The sequence below is a fragment of the Homalodisca vitripennis genome, chromosome 1, assembly GCF_021130785.1.
Source record: "Homalodisca vitripennis isolate AUS2020 chromosome 1, UT_GWSS_2.1, whole genome shotgun sequence".
NCBI classification, from domain to species: domain Eukaryota; kingdom Metazoa; phylum Arthropoda; class Insecta; order Hemiptera; family Cicadellidae; genus Homalodisca; species Homalodisca vitripennis.
The window spans coordinates 238,709,819-238,735,452 of NC_060207.1; the positions used below are offsets into that span (position 1 = coordinate 238,709,819).

A 25,634-nucleotide genomic window follows, 5' to 3' on the forward strand; every position below is an offset into this window, starting at 1 on the left:
ATATAAATTTCCTGTTTTAAATATTAGTCTTAAGACTGAATCACACAACAATCTGAAAAACAAGATGATTAATTTAAACATAAATGAATAAATTTCATAGTATTCTAAGTAACTTATGAAATCCATACAGGAACACACATCATTTACCAAACTAAATGACAGTTTAGAGTTAGGCTAACACACAGTAGGCTAGTTGAATACTAGACACCATGTTTTTCCAAAAGGCACTATTAAACGTGGTAGTTGATGGTGCTGCAATAGGCTGAAAACCTATTTTTTTCAACAAGAAGCACAATACACAAATAAAAGCCTAAAAATGACATTTCCATTTCCAGTAGTAAAACGCATTTTTATTTGTGATTTCCACTCCTAAAAACAATACATATTTTTGTTCAATTGGACTTCATGACATTGTAATTATGATAGGCAACTCCGGCCTAAATTTAAAATTTAGATATCCTATATTTTAATTTCATAGATATTGAGTACATATTTTGGTCATTTCATCTAACGCAGTTACAGATCAGCTTGATAAATACAAATTATATTATTTATGGAAAGTCTCGCAAGATGACTCTTGCACTTAAAGAATAATTCAGGGCGAGAGACATAGTATCAAGAGAGCGACTGCATTTTCTAGACAAATAGACAAATCGCATTGTGCAACCCGTAGTTTATGGGAACGATATGATTACTGAAGGTAGAATGTGTCAGGGGTGCATTAGGATTAAAATGGCCAAACTAATGTGCATGATGACAAACGACGTCGACGTTGTGACCAATGAAATTGTGTAAGGTCGATGGGAAGATTTAAGAAGACTGCTGATTCCCAATAACAGAACTCTCACTTAGTCCTCCCCAAATTTCAAGGATTTTATTACGGGCTACACGAAATTATAAATCCTAGTTGCTTACGTTGATGATGTTAAGTGAAATTAACATTATTTAGCTAGTGAATATTTAATTGAAGATTCGGGTCACCTCTTGGATGAGAAGCCACGGATTCGAGCTGGCAGTCGTCAGGGCCAAGATCGTCATGCTCACCAGACGGAGAATACCCACTGTGATTCCCATGACTGTGGGTGCCGTCGAGGTTCAGACAAGGACTGCAGCGAGGTATCTGGGTGTGATGCTCGATTAATGCTTGCAGTACTGAGAACGCATCCAGATGGTGTGATGAGGCAGCAAGGGTTATAGCGTCACTCAGCATGTTGATGGTAATGTAGGCAGCCCTCGAACAAGCAATATACTGAAAACGCCACACTTCTGTATGGAGCAGAAGTGTAGGCAGGTGTCATGAGGACCAATAGGTATAAGGTCGCCTGTGCATACCACCTGGTGTCGGGTGCGGCAGTCATAGTTGTGGCCGAAGTCATTTTCCTCAACCTGTTCGCCATTGAGAGACAGACGTTCTTTCACCTTGTCTCCGAGCAGGGGCGAAAAGAAATGTCATGTATAGCGAGGAGAGAAACATTCAAGTTTGGCAGCATAGGTGAGATGAGGGTATCGATGGTCGTTGGACCTTTCACATCATCTGAAACCTGTATGGCTGAATGAATTGCGCCCATGGAGTAATAACTTCTACCTGCGTCAGTCCTTTAGGAAGTACCTTCACCGGATGGAGTTTAGGTCGAGTCCGTACTACCCGGAGAACAATGATGACGCTCATCATGCGTTCTTTGATGCGGGCATTTCACAGAGCACAAGAAAACGCTTGTTTTCACTATCGGTGATGTGTCTGCAGAAACTGTAGTGGGGATAATTCTGCGAAGCGAGGACACGTCGAATGCCGCTTCTGTGTTCGTCCACGTTGTCGTTCTCTTGAAACGAGAAGAGGTTTGTCTGACTGACCATTAAGCTCACGGATGGGTAGCACAGTTCTGTTAGGGTCCAAGACACGCGTCCAGGCATGAAGTAATCCTGATAAATGTTCCCGGCAAGGATCCCTGCGGATTAGTGGGTATTCCTTGTGTTGAACGGGGCGAGTCCCACACTCTTGTGCGAAAAATCCCCCTAGGTAAAACAAAAATTGTTTAAACCTACATAGTAAGTCATAGTATAAACTTACAAATTATTTGTAAGTTTATACTATGACAAGGCACTTATTTTTAGTATAATTTGTATTAGTGTTAAACATACTAATACATGACTTATGACGGTACTTTGGGATTATACCGACCACACCCAGACATGAATCGTTATTTCACATTTCGTTTCTACTGATTACTAGATTAGCGTAGAACAATATTTCGTCAGTATAAAACAGGAATTGTCTTATCGCAAACCCCTCCCCATCCTCAGACAGAGGTCAAAGTCGAGCGTCTAGTAGATAACGTGATTGCAGAGCCTCGCCGCCCGTTCAGCTGGTGCATCGCTTTGTTGTACTTTCGTGTTTTACCTCTACATTTCTCCAAACACAAAAATTTAACAAAAACAAACATTTACCAAACTAAACTCTTTATTAAAAAAACACTCAAAACTTGTTTTTATTCTTGATCACATTCCGCCACCCAAAATGCGAGTGCCTCCGGCCATCAGCGCGGGCTTCGACAGCACCGAAGGTGCTGCCCCGCGCTGATGTCGACGAAAGAAAAACAATCCCTCGAGATAGTACCTATCAGTAAAATATCAAATTCTAGAGGGGCTAATCAGAAATATAAATTGAATTGTAATGGAAAGGCAATTATGTACCGTGCAAATCACGTGGTGCCGCGCGGCCTGCCGTAATCAGGATTCTCGAGAAAGATAAGATAACAGCGACAATAATACCGATCACAATACCTGGAAATGCTTGTAAGTTTGTAATTTTGTAATTGAAGAGTTGTTTTTTCGTTCTATCATGTTTGTTTCTATAAATTTCTATTTTTGTGTTCTTCATACTAGTGTGGTCGGTATAATCCCAAAGTACCCTTATGACTTATTTAAGCTTGTGCTATGTTATGTGGTAAAAAATGCAATTTAACTTGTTGTAGTTAGTAGTAATTTGAAAACTACAGAAACGCAATTCATAAGAGAATTTAAAATTTTCAACTCCAAAATGTCTGTTGAAATAATTTAGCCTACTTGCAGGAAAGTTACTAACTCTATCTGCTCTGTCATGTATCAGTAATAACAAATATTTAAAACTAATACAAGAAGGTAAACATATACTGTATTTAAATATTTCTTTCAGGAAAGATGTTGAGCAAGAGTCAAAAACTTGTTCTTGGCAACTGTTCACCAGACCTAAGCGGAGATGAAGACACAAAGTTGTCTAGTTACAGCTCAAACTCTGGTAAGTGTTTATTTAAGCACCTGTATCTGCGCAAATATGCTCTCCCACCCTTCTCCAATATGAGTTGAGTTCTGAAGTGTTATCGTGTCGAGTACGGGAAAAGAGTTTAAATACCAATCAATATCCGTTCTTATCCACACCATTTTTAAGCTGTATTGGTGTTATACTTTGCTAAACATTCTGTTATAATAGCCTCAAACTACATGCTACAAAACTAAGTCGGCTTGAAGTAATTTGATTCTAGAACTGTTACTAAATTGCAACTTCTGGATAAGTGTGGTAGTATTACATTATATATTTATTTTACTATGGTTCCACATGAAGTCTTCGTAAATATTTATAATAATAATATTTACATTAATTAAATTTGTATAAACGGCAATAGCCGAATTTAATTTCAATAAACATTAATTCACAAAAAGTACTTGCTCCCCCCGGGACTCGAACCCGGATCTCTCACTTGCCGGGTCAATGTGATACCATTACACCACAGAGCCCTTAATTTTTTCGATTAAATTATTTTGTATTTGGCCGTTTCTGTCACATATTGTGTTTACATAACCAAACTAACATATGATCATATTTATAATACTGTTATTGAATTATTTTTCAACCCACATTAGTGGTACTATACCAATAATCTTAGCAATCTATTACAATGTCAAAAGACTAGCCTAGATACTCTATTTATACCGTAACCCAGTACGAATAATAAAAAAACAAAACTATCTTATTACTTTTTCAAATTTATTATTTTTACAAACATCAAGTAAATTTAACTTTTTGATACGATTATTGTGTATTGGATGGGTACTTTGGGATTATATACCGACCACACCCAGACATGAATCGTTATTTGACATTTTGCTTCTACTGATTACTAGATTAGTGTAGAACAATATTTCGTCAATATACAACAGGAATTGTCTTATCGCAAACTCAGACCCTCCCCATCCTCAGATACAGGTCCAAGTCGAGCGGTCTAGTAGATAACGTGATTGCAGAGTCTCGCCGCCCGTTCAGCTGGTGCGTCGCTTTGTTGTACTTGCGTGTTTAACCCCTACATTTCTCCAAACATAAAAATTCAACAAAAACAAACATTACCAAACAAAAACTAAACTCTTTATTGAAAAAAAAACACACAAAACTTGTTTTTTATTCTTGATCACACTCCGCCGCCCAAAATGCGAGTGCCTCCGGCCGAAGGTGCTGCCGAAACCCGCGCTGATGTCAATGAAAGAAAAACATCCCTCGAGATAGTACCTATCAGTAAAATATCAAATTCTAGAGGGGCTGATCAGAAATATAAATTGAATTGTAATGGAAAGGTAATTATGTACCGTGTAAAAACTTAAATAATCATGTGATGCCGTGCGGCCTGCCGTAATCGGGATTCTCGAGAAAGATAAGATAACAGCGACAACAATACCGATCACAATACCTGGAAATGCTTGTTGATTGATGGAATGTTTGTTCTGTTACTCAACTACATCGTTTTATAACGTTCTAAGTTCATTGAAAACGGTTTAAGCGTTGGGGGCATATAACAGAATCTGACCCCATTGATAATCGTTGTAAGTTTGTAATTTTGTAATTAAAGAGTTGTTTTTTTCTTTCTATCATGTTTGTTTCTATAAATTTATATTTTTGTGTTCTTCATACTGGGTGTGGTCGGTATGTACCATTGTACCATTGGATGTATCTATGATTTAAATTCAACACATACCAAAACTATGGGCCTTTCCATAGTTACAAGTATTACATTTTTACAACTTAACCCTCCAGATGTTGTATGTACTTAATTTTGATTTCAGAAAAGACATCACCTGCCTTAGAAGTTAAAGAAGACTATGAACAATGTGCTGTTGATAATGAAAGTAAGGAATTAGAGATCAGTGATATCCACCGGACAGGTGAGACAGTTATTTAATATGACCGATAGAGGTAGTTTAGTTTATGATTTTAGTATACTTATTAGCTAAGCGTACAGCGAAGCCTCTACCACCAGTTTCTGATGAACTGAATCCGATATTTGTGTGTTTGTAGACACGATAACTGTTGAACAAAGTCATCTAGAAACGTTACTCATTGCCAGTAGGTTTTCAAAGGCTACAGTTGAAATTTGTAGTGAAACTATTTCCATTACTTCTTTCTACATTGGTGTTGTTAAACATCATATATTGGTCTATTGGGTATTTCAGTTTATGTTGGTCAAAAAGGGACTCTGGGTACATAAGTGCAAAGAAAAAACAAAATAAATTAGTAAGCAGAGTATATTATGAACATTAATCAGATGATATTTTACAATAACTTATAAATACATGTGATATTACTTTGTTTCATACAATGCTTTAATATTTTAGATTAAAACCTGCAATGTAGTGTTCATATACAGACTAAACGGTAAATGATAAAGGGCTTGCAGGAACATTATAGACGACCTTTTTTTATACAGATCAGGATTCTTACAGTTAGTTAATTTGTACATGTATTTCAAATTTTACTTACACTAATATGAATAGTCTATGTACTAAATTTTAATCAGTCAGGTACTCTACATATATTCACACAAAGTCAAAGACAAAATATTTTGTTTATATTATTAACTATAACTAAATTAATTTTAATAATATTAAAGTAATGTAGGTTTTATAATATTGTCATTGTGTAAAATTCTTGAAATGGATAAAACACATTTTTAATTAAATACTCTTTTAATTTCAGTTTAAATTTCTTGATATCTTCAATTCGTGCTATTATTTTTTGAACTGATTTTAGAAATTTTATTCCAGCATAAGACATTTTTTTGTATAAATATAAAAAATAAATATGAGGTTTGTTTAAATTTTAGTTTGTATATTCTCCATATATACCTGTTCCATATGAAACACGGGCATGGAAAATCATCTTTGAGCAAGCAGTGATTTGCTTTGCATGCATTATTAACCAGTGAGCCTTTGTATACAATTCCTGGTTTTGGGATATGTTAACTTTTACTGGAATTGCACTGTCAAGATTTTATATTAGACAATTTTGAACATTAAAACATTGTCTTTTGTACATACATACGAAATAGATATAATAAAAGAATGAAATTGTTCTTAATTATCCACAGCGTGTGTTACCATTTCTACCCTGTTGTCTGTTGAGAGCTTATACTGAATGATGTGAATGTGAATGTCTACTATATTCATTATAAATTATGGAGTCCTGCCAAATTGTTTCTTTACTCTCAGCTTCCAATACACTACAAGTGGTTTTTTGTTGTTTGTGGTATATGTGGAAGTGACATAATACTGAAAGTATGATAGTCATCAGTCAATAAATGATTACAATGTAAGCAATGTAAATGAAACATTTGTCATAATTTTGTATGATATTTTTAGATGACCATGTTGATGAAAAAGACAACGGTGTCGATAGTGACTCGGATGATTCAATTTTATCAAGGTTGAACAAAGGTATGTTTATTTGTGAACTTTTGGTTTGTACCTTAGTTACTAGACCTACAATAATAATAAAGTTGTTCAGGACAGCTAAGAAATTCGTTGACCATTGAAGATAAGATTGTGTATATAAACTTATCTAAAATGACAAGGGTGTAGACAGTGACTCAGATGATTCAATTTTATCAAGGTTGAACAAAGGTATGTTTATTCGTAAACTTTTGGTTTGTACCTTAGTTACTAGACCTACAATAATAATAAAGTTGTTTTAAAACAGTTAAGAAATTTGTTGACCATAGGTAAGATAGTGTATACAAACTATTAAAGGATTGACAGCAATAAACTTCTTTTAAAATTGTTAAAATCGTAAAAATAATTGTTAAAATAATATAGTTAACATACTTGAAATGTACTAAAACATAAAACTATATATCTATCCAACAGTACGCTTATTTATTAAACCGCCAATAACTATCAATTGATCATTGAATAAATTGTCTTAAAGTATTAGGTATTACATAGAGTAAATAACATTTAATTATTTTAGAATAGTATGTGATTAAACCAAACTCTTTTTGTATGATCAAAATAACAAGATTGAAAAACATTTATCATCGAATGCATTGTCAATAAACATTAAACAATGTCTCTTGTTTAAGAATTTATTGATAAACCTTAACTCAATAATATTACTTTATCGTCCATATATAAGTGAACTTTAATGTACTTCAATAATTATTACAGAGCAAGCATGGTATTTTTCACCCTTCAAAGATCAGTTGAATGTAATATTAGCAATTCACAGGATTTTCATGATCTGTTACTTCTAAAGGCATTATTAGAAGTAACCATTTTATTTTTCATATTAAGAAAATGTGTAATTTAGAGTTTTATCTCATAATAATGTTAAATTTCAATATAAATTTACGTCTTTACTTTTTGATGTAGAATCATAGAGAAATTTAAATTTAAAGATTTGGTTGGTACGCATCCAAATATTTACTACTTTTTCTTCTGTTTACTATATTTGAAAGGTGTATACTTTTTGAAAATTCAAACAGTAAAGTACAAAAACAGTATATTTTTTCTGATTTAAAAATACAAATGTAGAAAAAAACTAAAATTCAACAACATTGATTTCATGATTAATCATAGGTTCATAAATGTGTTTAAAGTTTAATATTACAGCTGCCTCTTAAGAATATTATTAATCACAGACAGAAAGTGTTAGATAGCAATACTAAAAATAATTTTTATTTTTGAAATTAAACTTAATACTTATGACTATTTTAATTAATTCATTAATCAGTAAATTTAATGTAATTATTAATTATTTGTAGTCAGAGACAATGTTTTGTTACTGATTCTAATTTTAATTGCCCAATCGAATTTAGAATCACCGCTGACCAGATCAAAACATTAAATGTGTAAAATAATAATTTGCATCATCACACTTACATAATACCAGAAAGAAGGAGTATTTTCAATACTCTTACCACATACTATTTTTCTTTAAAAATCAAGTTAATTCAAATATTAAAGTTCATAATAAATTTTCCTAATTATTTAAAGGTAGCTAGGTCCCAGGCCACTACTTCAAAAACCAGAACAACTCCCATCACCATCTTCCACCAGAATGTTCAAGGCTTAAGAAAAAAGATAGAAAGAATAAATCACTTAATGAGTGACCTCGAACCTACTTTTCTGGTACTTACTGAGCATGGACTGAGCACAGAGGAGTTATTACTTACTAAAATCAGTGGGTATAATCTAATAACACACTTCAGTCGAAAAGAACACAGATCGGGGGGAGTTGCAATATACATCCAAGAATTTGCTAATACAGAGGTAGAAGAAGTAAATATCTCAAACCAAAGCATAGAGTTGATCATGGAAACGGCATTAGTAAAAATAAAAATAAAAAATAAAACACTTTACTTACTGGGTATTTACCGCTCTCCAGGAGGACAGGCCAGACTGGCTGTTGATGTTTTATTTGAAATACTTGCCTCTTTTCAAGCAGAAGGCAAAGTCCTTGTTTTTTAACCCTCCGGCTGGCAACGTCGTAAATTACGACTCATTTTTTCCCGCCGTGAACTGGCAGAGTCGTAATATACGACTCATTAAACATCGTCTACTAATTACGTCATAGTTCCGATAATTACCGCTTGAATCGCATAAAAGTTATATCACTTTAATCACAAGATCCAAAACCTTCTAATAATGTATTCACTTATATATATATATATGAATATTTGTTCTTTTACTGACCGCTAAATGCTCCCGACTACTTCCGCGTGACGCGACTCGGCAACTGTTAGTACTTGTATATCGTCTTGTTTTTTTCAATTGTAATTTTATTTGTAAATAAAAGTGTTTATAACTATGTATTTTCTTTTTGTGCATAAGTAAGTGAACATTATGCATATTTTAGATTTTTAAATAAAATTAATTTTGAGTTTTTTTTTAATGGCCTAATATAAAAAAGTGTTTTTTGAAAAAAAAGTTTTGAGTTCTGACCATCTAACATCCACCATTATTCAGATAAGTCAAATTATAATTATGTTTATATTGTACAACATATTCTGCAGAGTAATTTGATGTATAACAATTTTGAGTTTTCTCCAATAATTAATTGTACAGGATAAAAAATTAAAAACTCTGCACGAAGCTTCAAAACAGGGTGCCAGTCAAGGCTCAAATGCGCGCCAGCCGGAGGGTTAATGGGTGACATTAATGTAGATAGGCTGACTGAAAATGCAGACAACATATACCTCGAAAATGAACTGCAGACCTTTGGAGCAAGACGACTACCACTTCCAGCGACAAGAATCACCAACTACTCACAAACATCTATAGACTGTATTTGTACCAATATACAGGAGGATTTCATTGAATTTACAGTAGTTGAAGCTGGAATAGCAGATCACACAGGCCAAACATGCACTGTCACAATAGAAAAAGATGTACCTTTTATAAAAGAAACTACACAAAAAAGAATTTTTCCAGAAAAAACCTAGACAGCCTAAAAGATGAACTCTCCAATGAAAACTGGGACAGAGTTCATAGTGCTCCCGATGCTGAAGAAGCATACAGTGCCTTTCTTACAACTGTAAGACTAAAACTGGATCATACATGCCCCTGTAAAAAGGTAAGAGCAAAGCGGAAAGGACAGAAAACCATTTAATATGATGAAGAAGCCAAAACACTAAAACAAGATTTTCTCGCCGCTCTACACAGATACCAGATCACTGGAAGTGAAAACGACAAAAAATCAATGGTAGACAGAAAGAAAAACTATGATCTGAAGCTAAGAAATCTAAAGCGAAACACTGTAGCAGAGTACATTACAAGTGCTGATAATAAGTCTAAGGCTATCTGGGAAGTAATTAACACAGAAAAACAATGTAAACAGAGGGAGGAACCAAATCTGCAACTAGAGATAGACGGAAACCTCGTAGTTCAGAGCCCTGCGGACATCATTGAACAATTGAACAAATACTTTGTTGAAATAGCAGATGCAACTTTAGAAAGAAATAGAAACCAATTTAAAACTAAAACAATAACACATCCAATGATCCTACCACCTAGCAATATCCAGCCATTAATTCTAATACCTACAACAACTGAAGAAGTTTTAAAAACAATAGCCTCATTAAAATCCAAGTTCTCAAGTTGAGTGGATGAGATTCCATCAAAAGCTGTAAAGCACTGTGCCAAACAACTAGCAGCTCCTCTTGTCAGTATAATAAACAAATCTTTCAATGTAGGTCAGTTTCCTTCTGCTCTAAAGATAGCTAAAATATACCCAAAACACAAAAAAGGCTCATACACTAAACAGGAAAACTACCGACCTATTTCATTAATCTCAACCTTTTCAAAAATAAAAGAGAAGATCACACTTTCAAGAATGATGGCCCACCTGGAAAGATATGATCTAATTGCGAAAAACCAGCATGGATTTCTCAAAGGCAGGTCTACGAACACAGCTCTATCCACCTTAATTGAGCACACTATTGACCATCTGGAGGCTCGCAGGTACGTTTCAGCAGTACTGCTAGATTATAGCAAAGCTTTTGACTGCCTAGGTCATGACCTTATTCTGAAAAAACTGTCAACGCTGGGAGTAGAGGGAGTGGCTAGGGAGTGGGTGGTCAGTTACTTGAAGGGCCGCAGTCAATTAGTTGAAATTCAACAAAACATAAATGGAAAAAGATGTACATATCGATCCAAACAGCTCCCAGTCACCAGAGGAGTGCCCCAAGGCTCAGTGCTGGGACCCTTCTTATTCATTCTCTTTACAAATGACTTTTCCAGCTTCATCAGTAAGGAAAATGTGAAACCTATAATGTATGCAGATGATACAACTCTTCTGTTTACACATAATACTCCACAAGGATTACACTCAGATATCCTATCATCAACAGATAAAGCACTTCAATACTGTCTTCAAAATGATTTGGCCATCAACCCCTTAAAAACAACACAGATAAATTTTAGCAGAAAACAGGAGCAACTCCCAGAAATTCCAGAAATTTACAGTGGAAAAAAACTATAAACTTCTAGGTCTAACAATTGATGCGGAACTTTCTTGGAACGATCACATACACAACTTGTCTAAAAAGCTTTCGTCTGGAATTTATGTGGTGAAGAGAATGATGTGGATAGGAGGTCTAGAAACAGCTAAAAAAACATATTATGCTGTGATTGAGTCACATATAAGGTATGGATTGATCTCATGGGGAGGAACATCTGAAGGAAATCTTAACAAAATCCTAGTTCTCCAGAAAAAGGCTGTCAGGGCACTTGCAGGACTAAACTACAATGATAGCTGCAGGGAAGCTTTTAAATCCCTAAAGCTTCTAACTGCTCCAGCACTCTACATCCATGCTGTAGTCATGTATGCAAAGGAACTAGACCTTCCTAGGAATGGGGATTTTCACTCCTATTATACTAGAAGAGCAAACGACTACAGTCTTCCTGCCCATCACACAACCCAATACAGCAAGAAACCCTCATATATTGGTAACAAAATTATCAACTCCCTTCCATTTTACCTGAAGACTACGCCAGTGAACAAACTAAAGAAAACACTCTGGGACTTTCTAGTGGAACGACCAGTGTACTCAATCAAGGAATTTTTAGATCAACTGGGACGCAACACTACCTGAACAAAATATGAAAGTTTGTAAAGCAAGAAATTCTTTTTTTACTACTGTGACGCCATTGTATTTCTTAATGAAATTACAAATAAAGATATTTGTCTATTGTTTATTGTCTATTGTCTATAGGTAGTATCCAATAGAAAAGTATTATTACAGAAAGCTGAATATAGTATTGATGGGCGTGTCTAGCAATTTTTAGACCTTTAGTAACATAATATTATAGATTTTGTTGTATTTAGATTTGTATTAATTTAACTTGTGAGGTTTAATTTTGACTCATATACATTGTACTTGTTACTGATGCTGTACAGGATTCATGCAATGTTTTTAGGCAAATAAAACTCTTAAGAGAGATCTCTAGTTAGATTCCAGCCCCACATATGAGACTCCGCTTTTAACACGGGACTACAGTTTCAATTTATTGAAAACCATAAACCTTCATATTGATTATGAATCATAAATAATTAATGTAACACATCATCGTATTTTTTAACATACGCATTACATACGTACATTATACATTACGTACAACATACGTACATTATACATTACGTACAACATATGTACATTATACATTATGTACAACGTACGTACATTATACATTACGTACAACATACGTACATTATACATTACGTACAACATACATACATTATACATTACGTACAACATACGTACATTATACACTACATACAACATACGTAGACAGCAAGACAAACATCAATCACCCAACTCAGCAAACAACTGGCACTTCTGCAATGTCAACAAACACTGACCTCAGGTAATGCTGACAGAAACACTCATGTAAACACTCTCAGTAGGGCACTGATCTAGCATCTGACAGACTACTGAAAAACTCAGAATTTTTTTAAATACATTCTGACATTGTTGTATATCATCATTAATATACAGCCAACCCACACAAACACTCATTGAAATTTAACAAGAGGAGACTGACAAACCTCTATATAAAAAACAGTTCCCATTGCAATTTATGACTTAAAAAAATAACAAATTTTAACACAGAGGAGCCTGCCAAACCTCGTAATAAAAACAGTAAATTTCAAACCTCTGACACTAAAATACCATAACACAGAGGAGCTGCCAAACCTTGTAATAAAAAACAGTCCATAACAACACAGAGAAGTCTGCTAAATTTCGCTATAAAAAAAAGTGTTTCTTTACCCTGGGCATACAACATTTTAAAAAACAAAAAAATCCTCAGATTTACTACACAGAAACCGGAACAAACTCAACAAAATGTCAAAATATCCTTGCGGAATCTGTGATATTGGTGTTAAATACCAAGGCATTCAATGCACCAGAACCTGTGAAAAGGTGGTTTCATGCAAAGTGTCTTGCATGGAGTTCTAAAAAGTTCAAAAACCTCACAGACAATGACATAAACACCTGGTCTTGTGACAGCTGCAAACCAAATGACAATGCTGTAAATATTGAAAACCTAAAATCAAAGATCCAAGATTTGTCATCAAGGGAGAATTTCGACCCAGATGAATCTCTGACTCTAGCTGCGGAATTAGGTAATGCGTTATTATCAGAAAATAATAACCTTAAACAACAAATTCATGAAATTAAACTTGAAAAATCCCAACACGAACTTGCATTAGAAGACAAACTTAACCTGGCAGAAGAGATTATAAATGACCTCAAAGGTAAAAACCAAAATCTATACCATGAAATAAAATCTCTGCAGAACAAACTTGAAATTGAACGAGTACTGAGGGAAGAATTCATTAAACAAGTAGAGACCGAAAGTAACAGCCAAACGAGACGGATAAAAGATATGTCATCCCTGAACACTGCCTTAAAAAACAAAATAAAAAATATAGAGGCAGTAAAAACTGCAATAAAACACTGAAATTAGACGACCTCAAGCTAAAAAACACAGCCCAAAAAGAAAAAAATTGATCTCTTAAGCCACACCCTTGAAAGGGCAAAACAAGAAACCAATAACCTCAAGCATAAGCTGTTGGAATATGATGACACAATTAAACTGTACATAAAAAAAGTTCTAGAGAACTCGAACCTCATCCAGCTCCTGACTAACCTACCATCGCCTAAACCGCAATTGCCTGGACCAACACCAACATCATGCACCTCAGAGAACCTGACAGAAACAACTAAGCAACACCATACACAGGAGAGCAAAATCAACCAGCCACTTAACAATCCCCAAGTTCACAAAACACCCGCAACTTATTTCACAGGAAATTCCACAGACCTCAAAACTTCAAAAAACCTCTTGTCCAGAGGGAGGAAACCTCCAGTTAGATGGCGAAAAAACATCTTTAGTATCTCTCTCCAAGTTGCAAAGAACCAGAAGAACAAGGTTGCACATGCAGTAGGCAATGAACCACAGTCTGCCCCAGCAAAAACCACACCAATGAAAAAAACATAAATCTTGATATAAAAAAGAGCTCAACGGAATATTCAAGGTTGCGAAAAACCCCCCCCGCACACTGCCACAAAACTCGGACCATCCGAAACAATTCAAGAATTCTTTGATAAAAATGCTAGGCGCATAAACTCTACAACTTTAGAGGAAACCAAACTCATAAAAACTGCAGAACACCAAACACAAGACATTTTTTTAGAAATGAACTCAAAGGGAAGGGCCAAAGAAAAACAAACAAACTCAAGCACAGATTAACAATACTTCACCAAAACGTCCAAGAAGTCTCTAATAAAATTAACAGATTAATTCATTTTATAGAGTCTACAAACCCAAAACCAAATGTCGTAATCCTCAGTGAACATGGACTTAAACCACATCAAATTGAAAATGTTGAATTAATACCGGGATACTGCCTCAAAGCACATTATAGCAGGGAACATCACAGAAAGGGAGCGTGGCAATATTGGTGGAAGAACACCTAGTAAAGGATACAGAAAAGATAGAAACAACGTTGTATTGTCAAGAACTGCTCTGTGAAATGGCTATGATACAAATAACCCTAAAAAAAACATGCCTTAACATCATGGGCATATACAGGCCACCTGATGCAGACGTTGCCGAGGCACTAAACAAACTCTCAATTGCCAATTGAAGAAACCAAAATAGAGAACTCTCCCCTTAATCATTATGGGAGACATAAACATAGATATCCTCAACCCAGACAGGAAAACCATTAAACTAAATGAAACACTTGCTTTGCACAACATCCGCAGATTAAATCTACCAGCTACAAGGATAACTCAACATTCAAGAACATCAATCGATTGTATTTGCACCAATAATCCCTGATGATGAAACTACAAAAAGCATAGTAATAGAGAGGGAAGAATCTCTGATCACACCACACAACTCCACACACTCTACACAGAAACACCAGCTCAAAAACCAACCATGGTGTGTAGAGCCCTCAGAGAAGAAAATTTAAACCAACTGAAACTCCTTCTTTCAAATGAATCATGGGGAGAACCTGACTGAAGCCTCAACGGTCGAAGAGGCATATAACATTTTTCAATAAAACCTTAACACAGGCTCTAAACACTGCATGTCCTAAAAAGAAAATTAGACCTAAAAAAAAAGTACAAGCCAAAGCACTTTATTGATGAAGAAGCAATCAGGCTCAAAAGAGACTATTTAACATCTCAAAAGTCGATTTGAAGTGACAGGAAATCAAAATGATAAAGCAGAGGCAAACTTAAAGAAAAAGAGCTTACGATCAAAGATTGAAATTCTTGAGACAGCAAGCAACCACCAACTATATAACCAGAGCTGAAAACAAGTCAAAAGGCTTGTATGGGAGGTGATAAACAATGCTCGAAACAAAAAGAAAAGCCCATCAGAGCTCAAACTCCACATAAATGGTGAAATAATAACAAGTCCAAAAATAATAGCAAACCAATTTAACACATATTTTGTAAATGTAGCAGAGGAGACTCTGGAAAAAAATCCCAGCTTCCGAGAGGAAACCAATACATCCCGCAACCCATGAACCGACTGAAAATCTCAATATCATTACAGACACAAGCACTAAAGAGGTCAGGGCCACTATCACTGAAATGAAAACTAAGAATTCAGCCGGCATTGATGAGATATCCACAAAAATACTGAAGCACTGTGCAGATGAACTCACATCTCCCCCTTAAACCGTTATTTTCAACAGTTCATTCCGAGAAGGGAGGTTTTCCCTCAGAACTAAAGGTCTCAAAAATCTACCCAAAATTCAAAAATGGTGAAAAAACACAAATTTAGCAATTACAGGCCCATTTCCCTTATCTCAACATTTTTCAAAAGTGTGTGAAAAAATTGTCCTAAAGAGACTTCTAGACCACTGTGCTAGAAACAACTTGCTTACCGACAACCAGTATGGCTTCTCTACAGGAAATCAACCACCACAGCAATAATAAAGCTAATTGAAACCGTAGTAGACAACTTAGAAGCAGGAAAAACTAAACAACCGCTATACTACTTGACTTGAGTAAGGCCTTCGACTGCCTCAGTCACAGTCTTATCATGAATAAATTAGGACACCTGGGAGTGAGTGACACTGCAAAAAAATGGTTTAAAAGCTACTTAGAGGGACGACAACAACTCGTTGAACTGAAAACATACACACAGAGGAATCACAGAAAGAAATAAGATCAACGCCTCTTCCAGTTCAAAGAGGCGTGCCTCAAGGATCGGTTCTAGGACCAGCACTCTCATCTTGTTTGTAAATGACTTGCCTCACTATGTGGGAGAATTTTGCCTACCTCTCATGTACGCGGATGATACAACCCTGCTACTTAAAGGACAAACCGCAGACGACCTGGCAGTATCATCCTACGTTGCCCTCAACATGGCATACCAATATTGCAATGGGAATGATCTGGTAGCAAACCCGACTAAAACCAGCCAGATAGCATTTGGAAGAAGAGCGACCGAAGTTCAAATCATCCCAGATGTACGCTTGGAGACACATGTTAAGTTCTTAGGCTTGACTATAGATGAAAACATCTCTTGGACCCCACACATAGACAATCTGAGTAAAAGACTAAATACTAGCCTATACATGATAAAACAAATAATATCTCTGAGCAACTTAGAAACAGCTAAAACAGCTTATTTTTCTCTATTTGAATCACACGTAAGATATGGTCTTTCTGTATGGGGGTGGTACATCAAAACTCAACCTAAAAAGAATCCTGACACTCCAAAAGAAATGTATTAGGGCCCTTGCCGGCCTACACACCACCTGGATAGCTGCAGAGATGCATTCAGAGAGCACAGAGAAAATCATGACTGTTGTCTCACTCTACATCCAAGAGGTAGTGATGTATGTAGATGGAAAAGATCTGCCGAGGAACAAGGACACTCACCATCACAACACCAGAAACGGTGAGCTTTACATCCTGCCAGCACACCACCTAAAGCTATTTGAAACTAAACCATCCTACATCGGCAGAAAACTTCACAATTCACTGCCTCAAGAAATGCACACCAAGAGAGGGAACTCGCTGAGGTCGGCACTAAAAGCATGGCTCTTGGACCGACCATTTTTACAAACTCGAAGAATTCTACAGTGAAACTCTTATCTAAAACTGCTTGAAGACTCAAAACTCACATTATTGTAAAAGACACTATTTGTAATCTCAATGATTGTAAATAAAGATGATTCTGATTCTGATACGTACATTATACATTACGTACAACATACGTACATTATACATTACGTACAACATACATACATTAACATCATTGAGACACTAAAATATGTTTTGGAATTGAAATATTTATAGACTGAAATGATTTCCTATTTATGACACAGTTTTAATCTTTATCCTGTGTCAGAAGTGAAGGTTTGGGTTTTGTGACCAATTAACTGGTGTGTTCTCTCAAACGCCACACACTACCTCTTATAATTTGCCTATACAAATATTAAAATGACAGTAATGTTTAAGCTTAAATTTGCACTTTTCAATCTATAAACATTTAAATCAGCTGTTAATACTACAAATATATGTATACAGGGTGTCCTGTAACCCTCTGGACAAAACTATACAACTTTATTGTAAGGTCAAGACAAACACATTTCACCATATGAACATGGGTCTATGATGCTTAGTTTCCAATCTGTCTGTCTGTATGTGTTTTTATAAAAGAATTAATATCTTAATTACTAATTAATTAAAATATACACAATTCGGCTCCAATTATATGGTAACAAGGCCAGTTACTATAAAAATACTATCTATAATATTTAAAAAATGGTGGCCATTAAAAACTTTTTAACTTGGAAATTTTTAATCCAGCAAATTTTCTCAAGAATTACAAGAATAAAATATTTTTGAGGATTTTATACAGGACACCCTGTAAATTTGAAAAAAATATTAAAAAGTACATGTGTGAATTTAAAAAAATGACTGCTTTAATGATACAAATAACGTTAAAAGTACAATATTTTCGTCCTTAGTTGTAAGTTTTACGTTTGCTGACATAAAAGTTTACGTTTTGTTTTTTCCTTGCATAGGTACCATTCAGAGTTCCAAACGAAAGAAGAACCTTACACTGTTTGATTTGCACTTTAAATGTGAATGGAAGAACTGTACTTATGAAACTGAAGACGATTCCAAGTTTCACGTCCATGTTAGTTACCACATACCAGACTTGGAGATAAAGACTATGAGCAATGGAGAAGGTAGTAATTTGTATATATATATATTCTTTTAATAAATTTTAAGACACAGTGATTAGTCAGTGAATTGTATTTCATATGTTTTTTTGCTCATATGTTTTATATATAAAATCCTTCAAAATGTATCAGCGTTCCACACTATATGTAACATATTTTTCTGACAAATTGCCAAATTTCTCGTATGGTCAAATAAAAAAATCTTCACAATTTTTCTATTTCTGATAAAGTGTTGTAAGGAATCAAAATAAAATAATATTTTAATTTATATTGAAAAAAATAAAATTATTTTACCTTAAAAGAAATTGTGCAAGATTTCCTCTTTTGGTTTCAGATAATTGTTCAAAATTTGTAAAAAAATATTTTAAAAAATCAAAATGTAAGATCTTTTTTATAAGATATGTGTGTAACCTTTGTAGACTTGTGAAAAAAGTAACATACTCCTAAAACTTCATAACTTACATTTGAATATTTAATATTTGTTAATTGTTTAAAAACATTTATTTTGATGTTATTGAGTGTTTGTGTTACAGAAGTGTACGTGTGTCTGTGGGCGGAGTGTACCTATCTAACTGGAGGGGTAAATGAGATTCAACGCCATGTCACTTACCATTCTTACCATACAAAGTTGAAAATCATTGGCGAAAAAGTGCAACAACAGTGGAATCTTCCGGTAAGCTTTTAGTTAAACCCTTACCGAGCCAATGACGTTACTAGACGTCATGCCTAAACTAGCGCTAAAAGCCAACGACGTCCACTGACGCAAAATCAATTTTTTATTTTAATATTATTTAAAAGCATTTCTGGGTAACAAACTTAGTAAAAACTGTTAAACAAGGTTTATCTAAACAAGAGACAACCGTTCGTGTCTATTTTGAAGGTCACGGCTCTTGTTCGATCGACAAAATAGCGGGCGGCCGGACGTTCATAGTCTCCCGCAGAGCCAACGACGTCTACTGACGCGCGCTCAGTCCGCTTGTAGTCTTCCGTGAGGTTAGATGTTTATTCGCCCTTCCATTTTCGATCCGCGTATTTATCTTTTCAATTTTGATGTTAATCAATATTTTTGATCAATGTGCATTAAATGTGCAGAAATGCAAAACTTTGAAAGGCTATAAAAAGGGAACGGTAAGAGGTAGAGTGTTAAAATTTGGCATGGTGACTTATCTTCATGGGTAGAACAAACAAGCCAAGTTTCATCAAAATGTGAGATGGTGGGTGAGATGGCCTGGTTGAACTGACATGGAATTACCCTATGTTCTTTATATTTTCTCTAAATACAAATTACTATATGCTTATTTTTTGTAAAATATAAGAATAATTGTGTTCAACTATTGTTAATTTTATATATGAACACATAGAATGTCAAAATTATATTTTTTTCAGTGAAATTATGATTTTACCATTTTTTTGCTGCAAATTAACAATAAAGAGTGAAAAAAAATATTTTGTCATTTTTTTACCTCTTATGTTATAAGAATTATAAAAAAAAATTGGTTTTGGTATGTGGGAATTTTTTAATTTTTAAGGTGTATGGCTTTTAGGAGTAGTTTTGGTTATTTATTTGTGGCTCGCTAAGGGTTAACATTCATTTGTAAAACTAACAGAACCATTTATGGTTTATTTATTTGATTTTGTTTTTTATTACTCAATTTTATCAGTTAAATGATTGTTTTAGATAATTAAGTCATGTAATTTAACAATTTGACTAATAAAAAAATTTGTTTTAGGTATAAAAATGTTATAATTTATTTTAAATCGAGTATATTAAGATAAATGGATTGTATTTATTATTATATACTAATACAAATTCATTTCTTTCATAGAACAAAATTATAAAAAGATATTAATGTGTCATTAAGGCAAACTAGATCGTCATTAAGGTAACCATTCCCAGGTTTCGTCATTGCCTCACAGCATCACAAAAGCTCCTCTCTTGGTCAAGGACCTCTTGAACTGTAGACACCCTCTGCATCTCTGATGCCTCCTTCCAGAAGCACCTTTCTGGTACTTCTTAGAGACCAACATAGTTTTGTGCCCCATCATAACTTCATAGGTGTTTCCCACTTCTTGTTCTGTTGGGGGAACAATTTGACTACCTGTCTGCTCCTGGACTTCACTTTGCAGACGTTTTTTTTACCGAAAAATTAGAAATTGGTGCAGGAGCTCTGCAGCTTCAAACAACAGCGAGGCCAATGGACTAGTATCATGTTTTACAATATACAATAAATTTGAAGTATTTTAATATTTGGATAAATTTAATGCGTATATTGTATTACTTTCAGAAATGCAGATACGGTAAGGAGACAAGAAATATGATACCAGAAAAGATAGATCCGATGGTGTGCGAGTGGGAAGATTGTCACAAGGAATTCAATAACGTGCAGGTGTTCCTTTACCATATTCAAACACACATAAATGAGACCTGTTATGACATTTACCCCAAGAAAAAGAAAATAAAGTGTAAATGGGAAGGTAAGAGATTTTCCATTTCTTTCAGTAATTCTTTTATGTAGTTATTTATAAAATATTGTTATGATTATTACCAATAGCGCTTTGTAGTGCATAACCAAATGAAGTAACGTTTGTGTGGTTTCATTTTTCATAATTTGGTTCTGTAGTCTTTAGAAAACAGTTCAAAGTGCTATGTTCTGATTATTGCTGTCAAATATGATGTTTAAAGATTATAAATTTAAATGATCTACAGTTTTTCATTTTAAGAGACACAAATTAGTGATACTATATATTATTAAACTACAGTAAATGCTTATAATGTAGTTAATTTTCTGTGAATATCCAAAACAGTATTAATGTTTTTTTAAATAAAATAGTTTTTATTACTTTACGTGATTCAAGGATAGCATTTTATTACATCCAGGTTTATATTTTATTAATAATATATTTTTATGGAGCAATATATAACTCTTCAAAAAAATTAGATTTTATTTTAACAGTAGAAAATGGTTCTTTTCAACCACTAAACCACTGCTGATGTACAAGGGTTTTTCAATAAGTACTTCGAAAATCCAAGAGATGGTAATCTTAGTATTGAAAATAAACTTTTGCTATTAAGTAGCACTCCTAATTAATTAGCTGTTAAAGTTTCAGCTGTATCCATCGTATAGTTTAATTGTTGTTGTCGATTCAAGTAAACAACTTTAATTATTTTGTCTATAAAAACGCATAAAAGTGAATTTCGAGCAGTGATTAAACACTTTTTATTTGTAAGGGTTGATGACAAAAGAAATCACAGCTGAGTTGGACAAAGTTAATGGCACATGTGCTCCTGTGATTACAATTGCGCTAATGAGGTTAAACGTGGTTCTACATCTAGAAAAGATGAATACAGATCCAAACAGCAGGAGTGAATGTTAATATTTTGTCATTTATATAGCCATTGTCCGTTGTTGCTATGTAATTTTTTTGTTGTTGTTCACTTGATAGCTTTATGAGGTATGCACCGTCAAATCCAAATTGGTAGGATTTTCATTTATCTGTCTTGGTTAAGAAATTTTTGTATTTAGATGTATGATGTAGTATATATTCTTTGGTTTTTTTCACAGAAACTTTTGGGTCTTTTCTAGTACGTCCCCGCATTCTCTATTTTAATTTCTATAAGTTAGATTACGTTACTAGAGCTACAAATGTAATTTCTAAAGGTAATTGAGGTTAGGTTAAGCTAGGTTTTTGACAATAATTAATTTGCAAAAACAATTGAAAAAACAAGTTTATTAATTTGTACGAAAAAAAAACACAAATTAATAATGAAAGATGTTTAAAATAATATACTATTCTGGTGGCCAGAACGCTTTAATGTCCTCCAGGATTTGTTAGAACAAATCTGTGTTTTTGGTGGCGATGTTTCCACAGAAACTCACACAAGTATGAGACTAGCAAGTTGCGGACTTGTACCGCATTCGTTCCTATTACGCCGCCGTTTTTGCCGACGCCCGGAGCGATTCGATTCTCTGTGTGTGTGCTCCTGTTGTAGGATCAACAAAATTTTCAGAATGGGTTAGATCACCCGATGCATGCCCGCTGCGCAGCGCTTTGCGCTGCTTGCTCTTTTAGAAAAAAAATTAACTCGAGCTTGCAAAGTCCAAGCCCAGATCAAGCGACGCGCGTTATCACTGATAAGATAAGACAAGTGGAAAAAGCACCTTATATTAGGTAGGGGCATGTCCATGGTAACTCACGTTACATTTCAACGGTGGGTCCTAAGTTATTCGTTGAAATATTTTAATTTTTAAAGCATAATATTAAGCAAAAAATATCTTGCAGTATTAAGCAAGAATTATAATACACACTGGCCAGATTTCAACTTCCTGAGACTAATAATAATTAAGGTAAATAATAATTCTCTAGTTTTGGTAACTCATGTTTACACAAAAAGGACGTCATAATTTGAAAGCAAACTTTAACATGAAAACAACTTTTGTCCTAAATGTTTAATTTTCTTAATCTAAATACTTAAGATTGGCTCAAGAGTTTGTAGTTTAACTGTGACAACTACAACAATAAAAACTGAAAAACATAATTTTAATAATATAACAATTGACCTAATTGACAGTAAACTCACGTTACAGTAACTCATGTTACATTGTGTCTCTTTCCTAAGGACATTTGTTATTTTGTAGAAATAAATTTTGTTATGTAATTTTATATATTGAATTGTGGTTTAATAACTACTTTAGTATCAGTACACTTAATTATTTTAGTTTTGGTATGATTAAATAGTTGTTTTAATTGTAAAAATAATATAACTTTTTACAAGTGTAAAAACAAGTTTTAACTTATTATTTCTAAAAACAACATATTTTTTTAGCCCTGTTCTATAACTTCTAGTTTGTATTTTTCTAATAAACACAACTATGAAAGAATAAAAAGATAAGATCAAATAACTTTATGGTAATTACAGACTACATTTTTACATGGTTTGTATATATAAAGAATATTCACTAACGCTTAAAACAATTAGACAGTCTGTGTAGCTAACATTTTACATTTCTCTGATATTTATTTTGTTTTTAAAATAATAATAATATTTACCACCTTTCATTTTAATTTCTGGAAGAGGCATGACACTCAAAATTTTTGTCGAAGTTTGACGAAAGTAACATCATTTTCGATCGGTTTGAATGTATAACAGTTTTTTTATCACTTTTTCAAACACATTACTTGGGTCTCCAAACTTGTCAATACCACTTTGGCAAATAGCAACATAATTAAATGTAACCAAAGAACCTTTTTCACTAGTTGAAGTGGTAACTCACGTTACAACATATTGGTGTGTACTTGAAGTGGGCCTAATAAATCAAATAATAATTTCCTGAATAAAAAGATTTATATAAGCTTATAATGTAAGGTTATCTCAGTTAAATGCAAGTTTTATATTTATTAAAATCATAAGATCAAACCCAAAATATTGGAACAAATTTCGGTAACTCATGTTTACACTTATAGTTAGAAGTATGTTTGAACAATTAAAACAGGCATTATATTCTGACCAATACAAATATAAATATTACCATAACTATTTAATTGTTTTGAGGTTAACTATGTTAAGAGCTTGTTTTGTATTAGTATTAACTCCAATATATAAACAATGTTTAAAGTGCTAATGAATAAACATCTTTACAGTAACTCACGTTACAGAAAAAAAACTTATATGAAATTCCTGCAAATGAAACAAATTAAAAAATTTAAAAAAATAGTACCATACTTGTAATAGTTTTCTTCAATAAAATCTGTTTTATTATTGTTATTGGTGTGTGTATTACATGAGTTAAACTTGAAAAATCTGTAATTTTGGTAACTCACGTTACATGAAGTAAGGTTTAAAAGATAACCTAATAGAAAGAACAATTCTTAACCTAAATTTTAAAAAAAGCATAATTTTAGTTAGCTTTTGTTCCAAAGATGGCTTCTTGGTACTGGCCACCTTCTAGATTAATGTATAATCAGTTATAAAAATTGAGATGTGAGACTTAACAAACAGCCATCAATGAACTCTGCTAACAGGTGTTAACTAAACACAAAATACCAACAAAAATAAAATTTTTCCTCTAAAAAGCTAATGCTGTCAACATTGCTCAGAATAATCTTTATCTGAAAACATTCAAACCTAGGTTATTTTCATAAAAATATTTTTTTAATATTTTTGTCCTGTTTTACATGGACATACCCGTAGGAGGTGGCCAAACTCGTGATTCGTCGGTTAAAAGTGACCAACCAGAGTTTCAGGATTTCACACTTTTCAATTGACAATGAATTAACCGCTTTAATTTCGATCTTTGTGAATGCGGGGACATATTAGAAAATACCCTTGAAATTTTTAACTTAAGGGAATGATTTATATATGTGGTTTACATTGTATTCCTTCCAAATTGCACTTAGATCTTTGATCTATTTAGATCCCCACAATCCTTTCGGTTTTTGTATTGCTGCATGTGTAAATTTAATTCTGGTTGGTGTTGCCAGTCGAAATGATGTGTAAAAATTTGGTTGTGATAGTTACCCCCGTGCTGTTCTTGTACTGTGAATGGTTTCGACCAGTACTCTTAGCTGACTGACTAATAACAATGTTACGTGGTGTTTCAGGGTGCACCATGACGACAGACATGCCTTCACGCGTACGCTTGTCTGACCATGTTCGTACACACACCAAAGAGAGAGTGGTGGGTTGCCCAACCTGCGGCCACCTGTTCTCTACCAACACCAAGCTGAATGACCATTGTATGCGTCAAGTATCCAGTGACTGTGAGTAAGAATTAAGATTTTTCTTAGATTTGCAAAAATAAAATAGTTTATTCGTTAATTTAGAGGACAAAATTATAGTTTTGTTTTGTTTTGAACTTTGAAGGTGCAAAAATGATAAAAACAAGATGGTAATTATTACATTGTAGAAGCCTCTTTGTCATGGGATATTATTAATAAATTACATTTAATTATAAAAATAATTAAATTTTATTCACTTAAAGCCTTTTGTTTTGTTTGAAAACATTGTCAGACGCAAATAACTTAAATCAAACTAAAGATGAAAGGCTTCAAAGAAATAAAGCTTAACTATTATTGAAGTGTTTGTTTTTAAATAAATTAATAATTATTATGT

General features: G+C 33.8%; 1 protein-coding gene across 1 annotated transcript in view; it reads left to right on the plus strand.

Annotated features, from left to right (window-relative positions):
• LOC124353207 (histone H4 transcription factor-like) overlaps positions 1–25,634 on the plus strand; it is a 42,649-nt gene that overhangs the window by 1,140 nt on the left and 15,875 nt on the right. The window contains exons 2-8 of the mRNA XM_046803102.1: positions 3,173–3,274; positions 5,089–5,187; positions 6,661–6,735; positions 18,362–18,529; positions 19,057–19,196; positions 20,809–20,998; positions 25,124–25,282. Coding sequence (XP_046659058.1) covers positions 3,178–3,274; positions 5,089–5,187; positions 6,661–6,735; positions 18,362–18,529; positions 19,057–19,196; positions 20,809–20,998; positions 25,124–25,282 — 928 coding nt within the window. The 5' untranslated portion in view covers positions 3,173–3,177. The remainder of the gene's footprint in view (positions 1–3,172; positions 3,275–5,088; positions 5,188–6,660; positions 6,736–18,361; positions 18,530–19,056; positions 19,197–20,808; positions 20,999–25,123; positions 25,283–25,634) is intronic.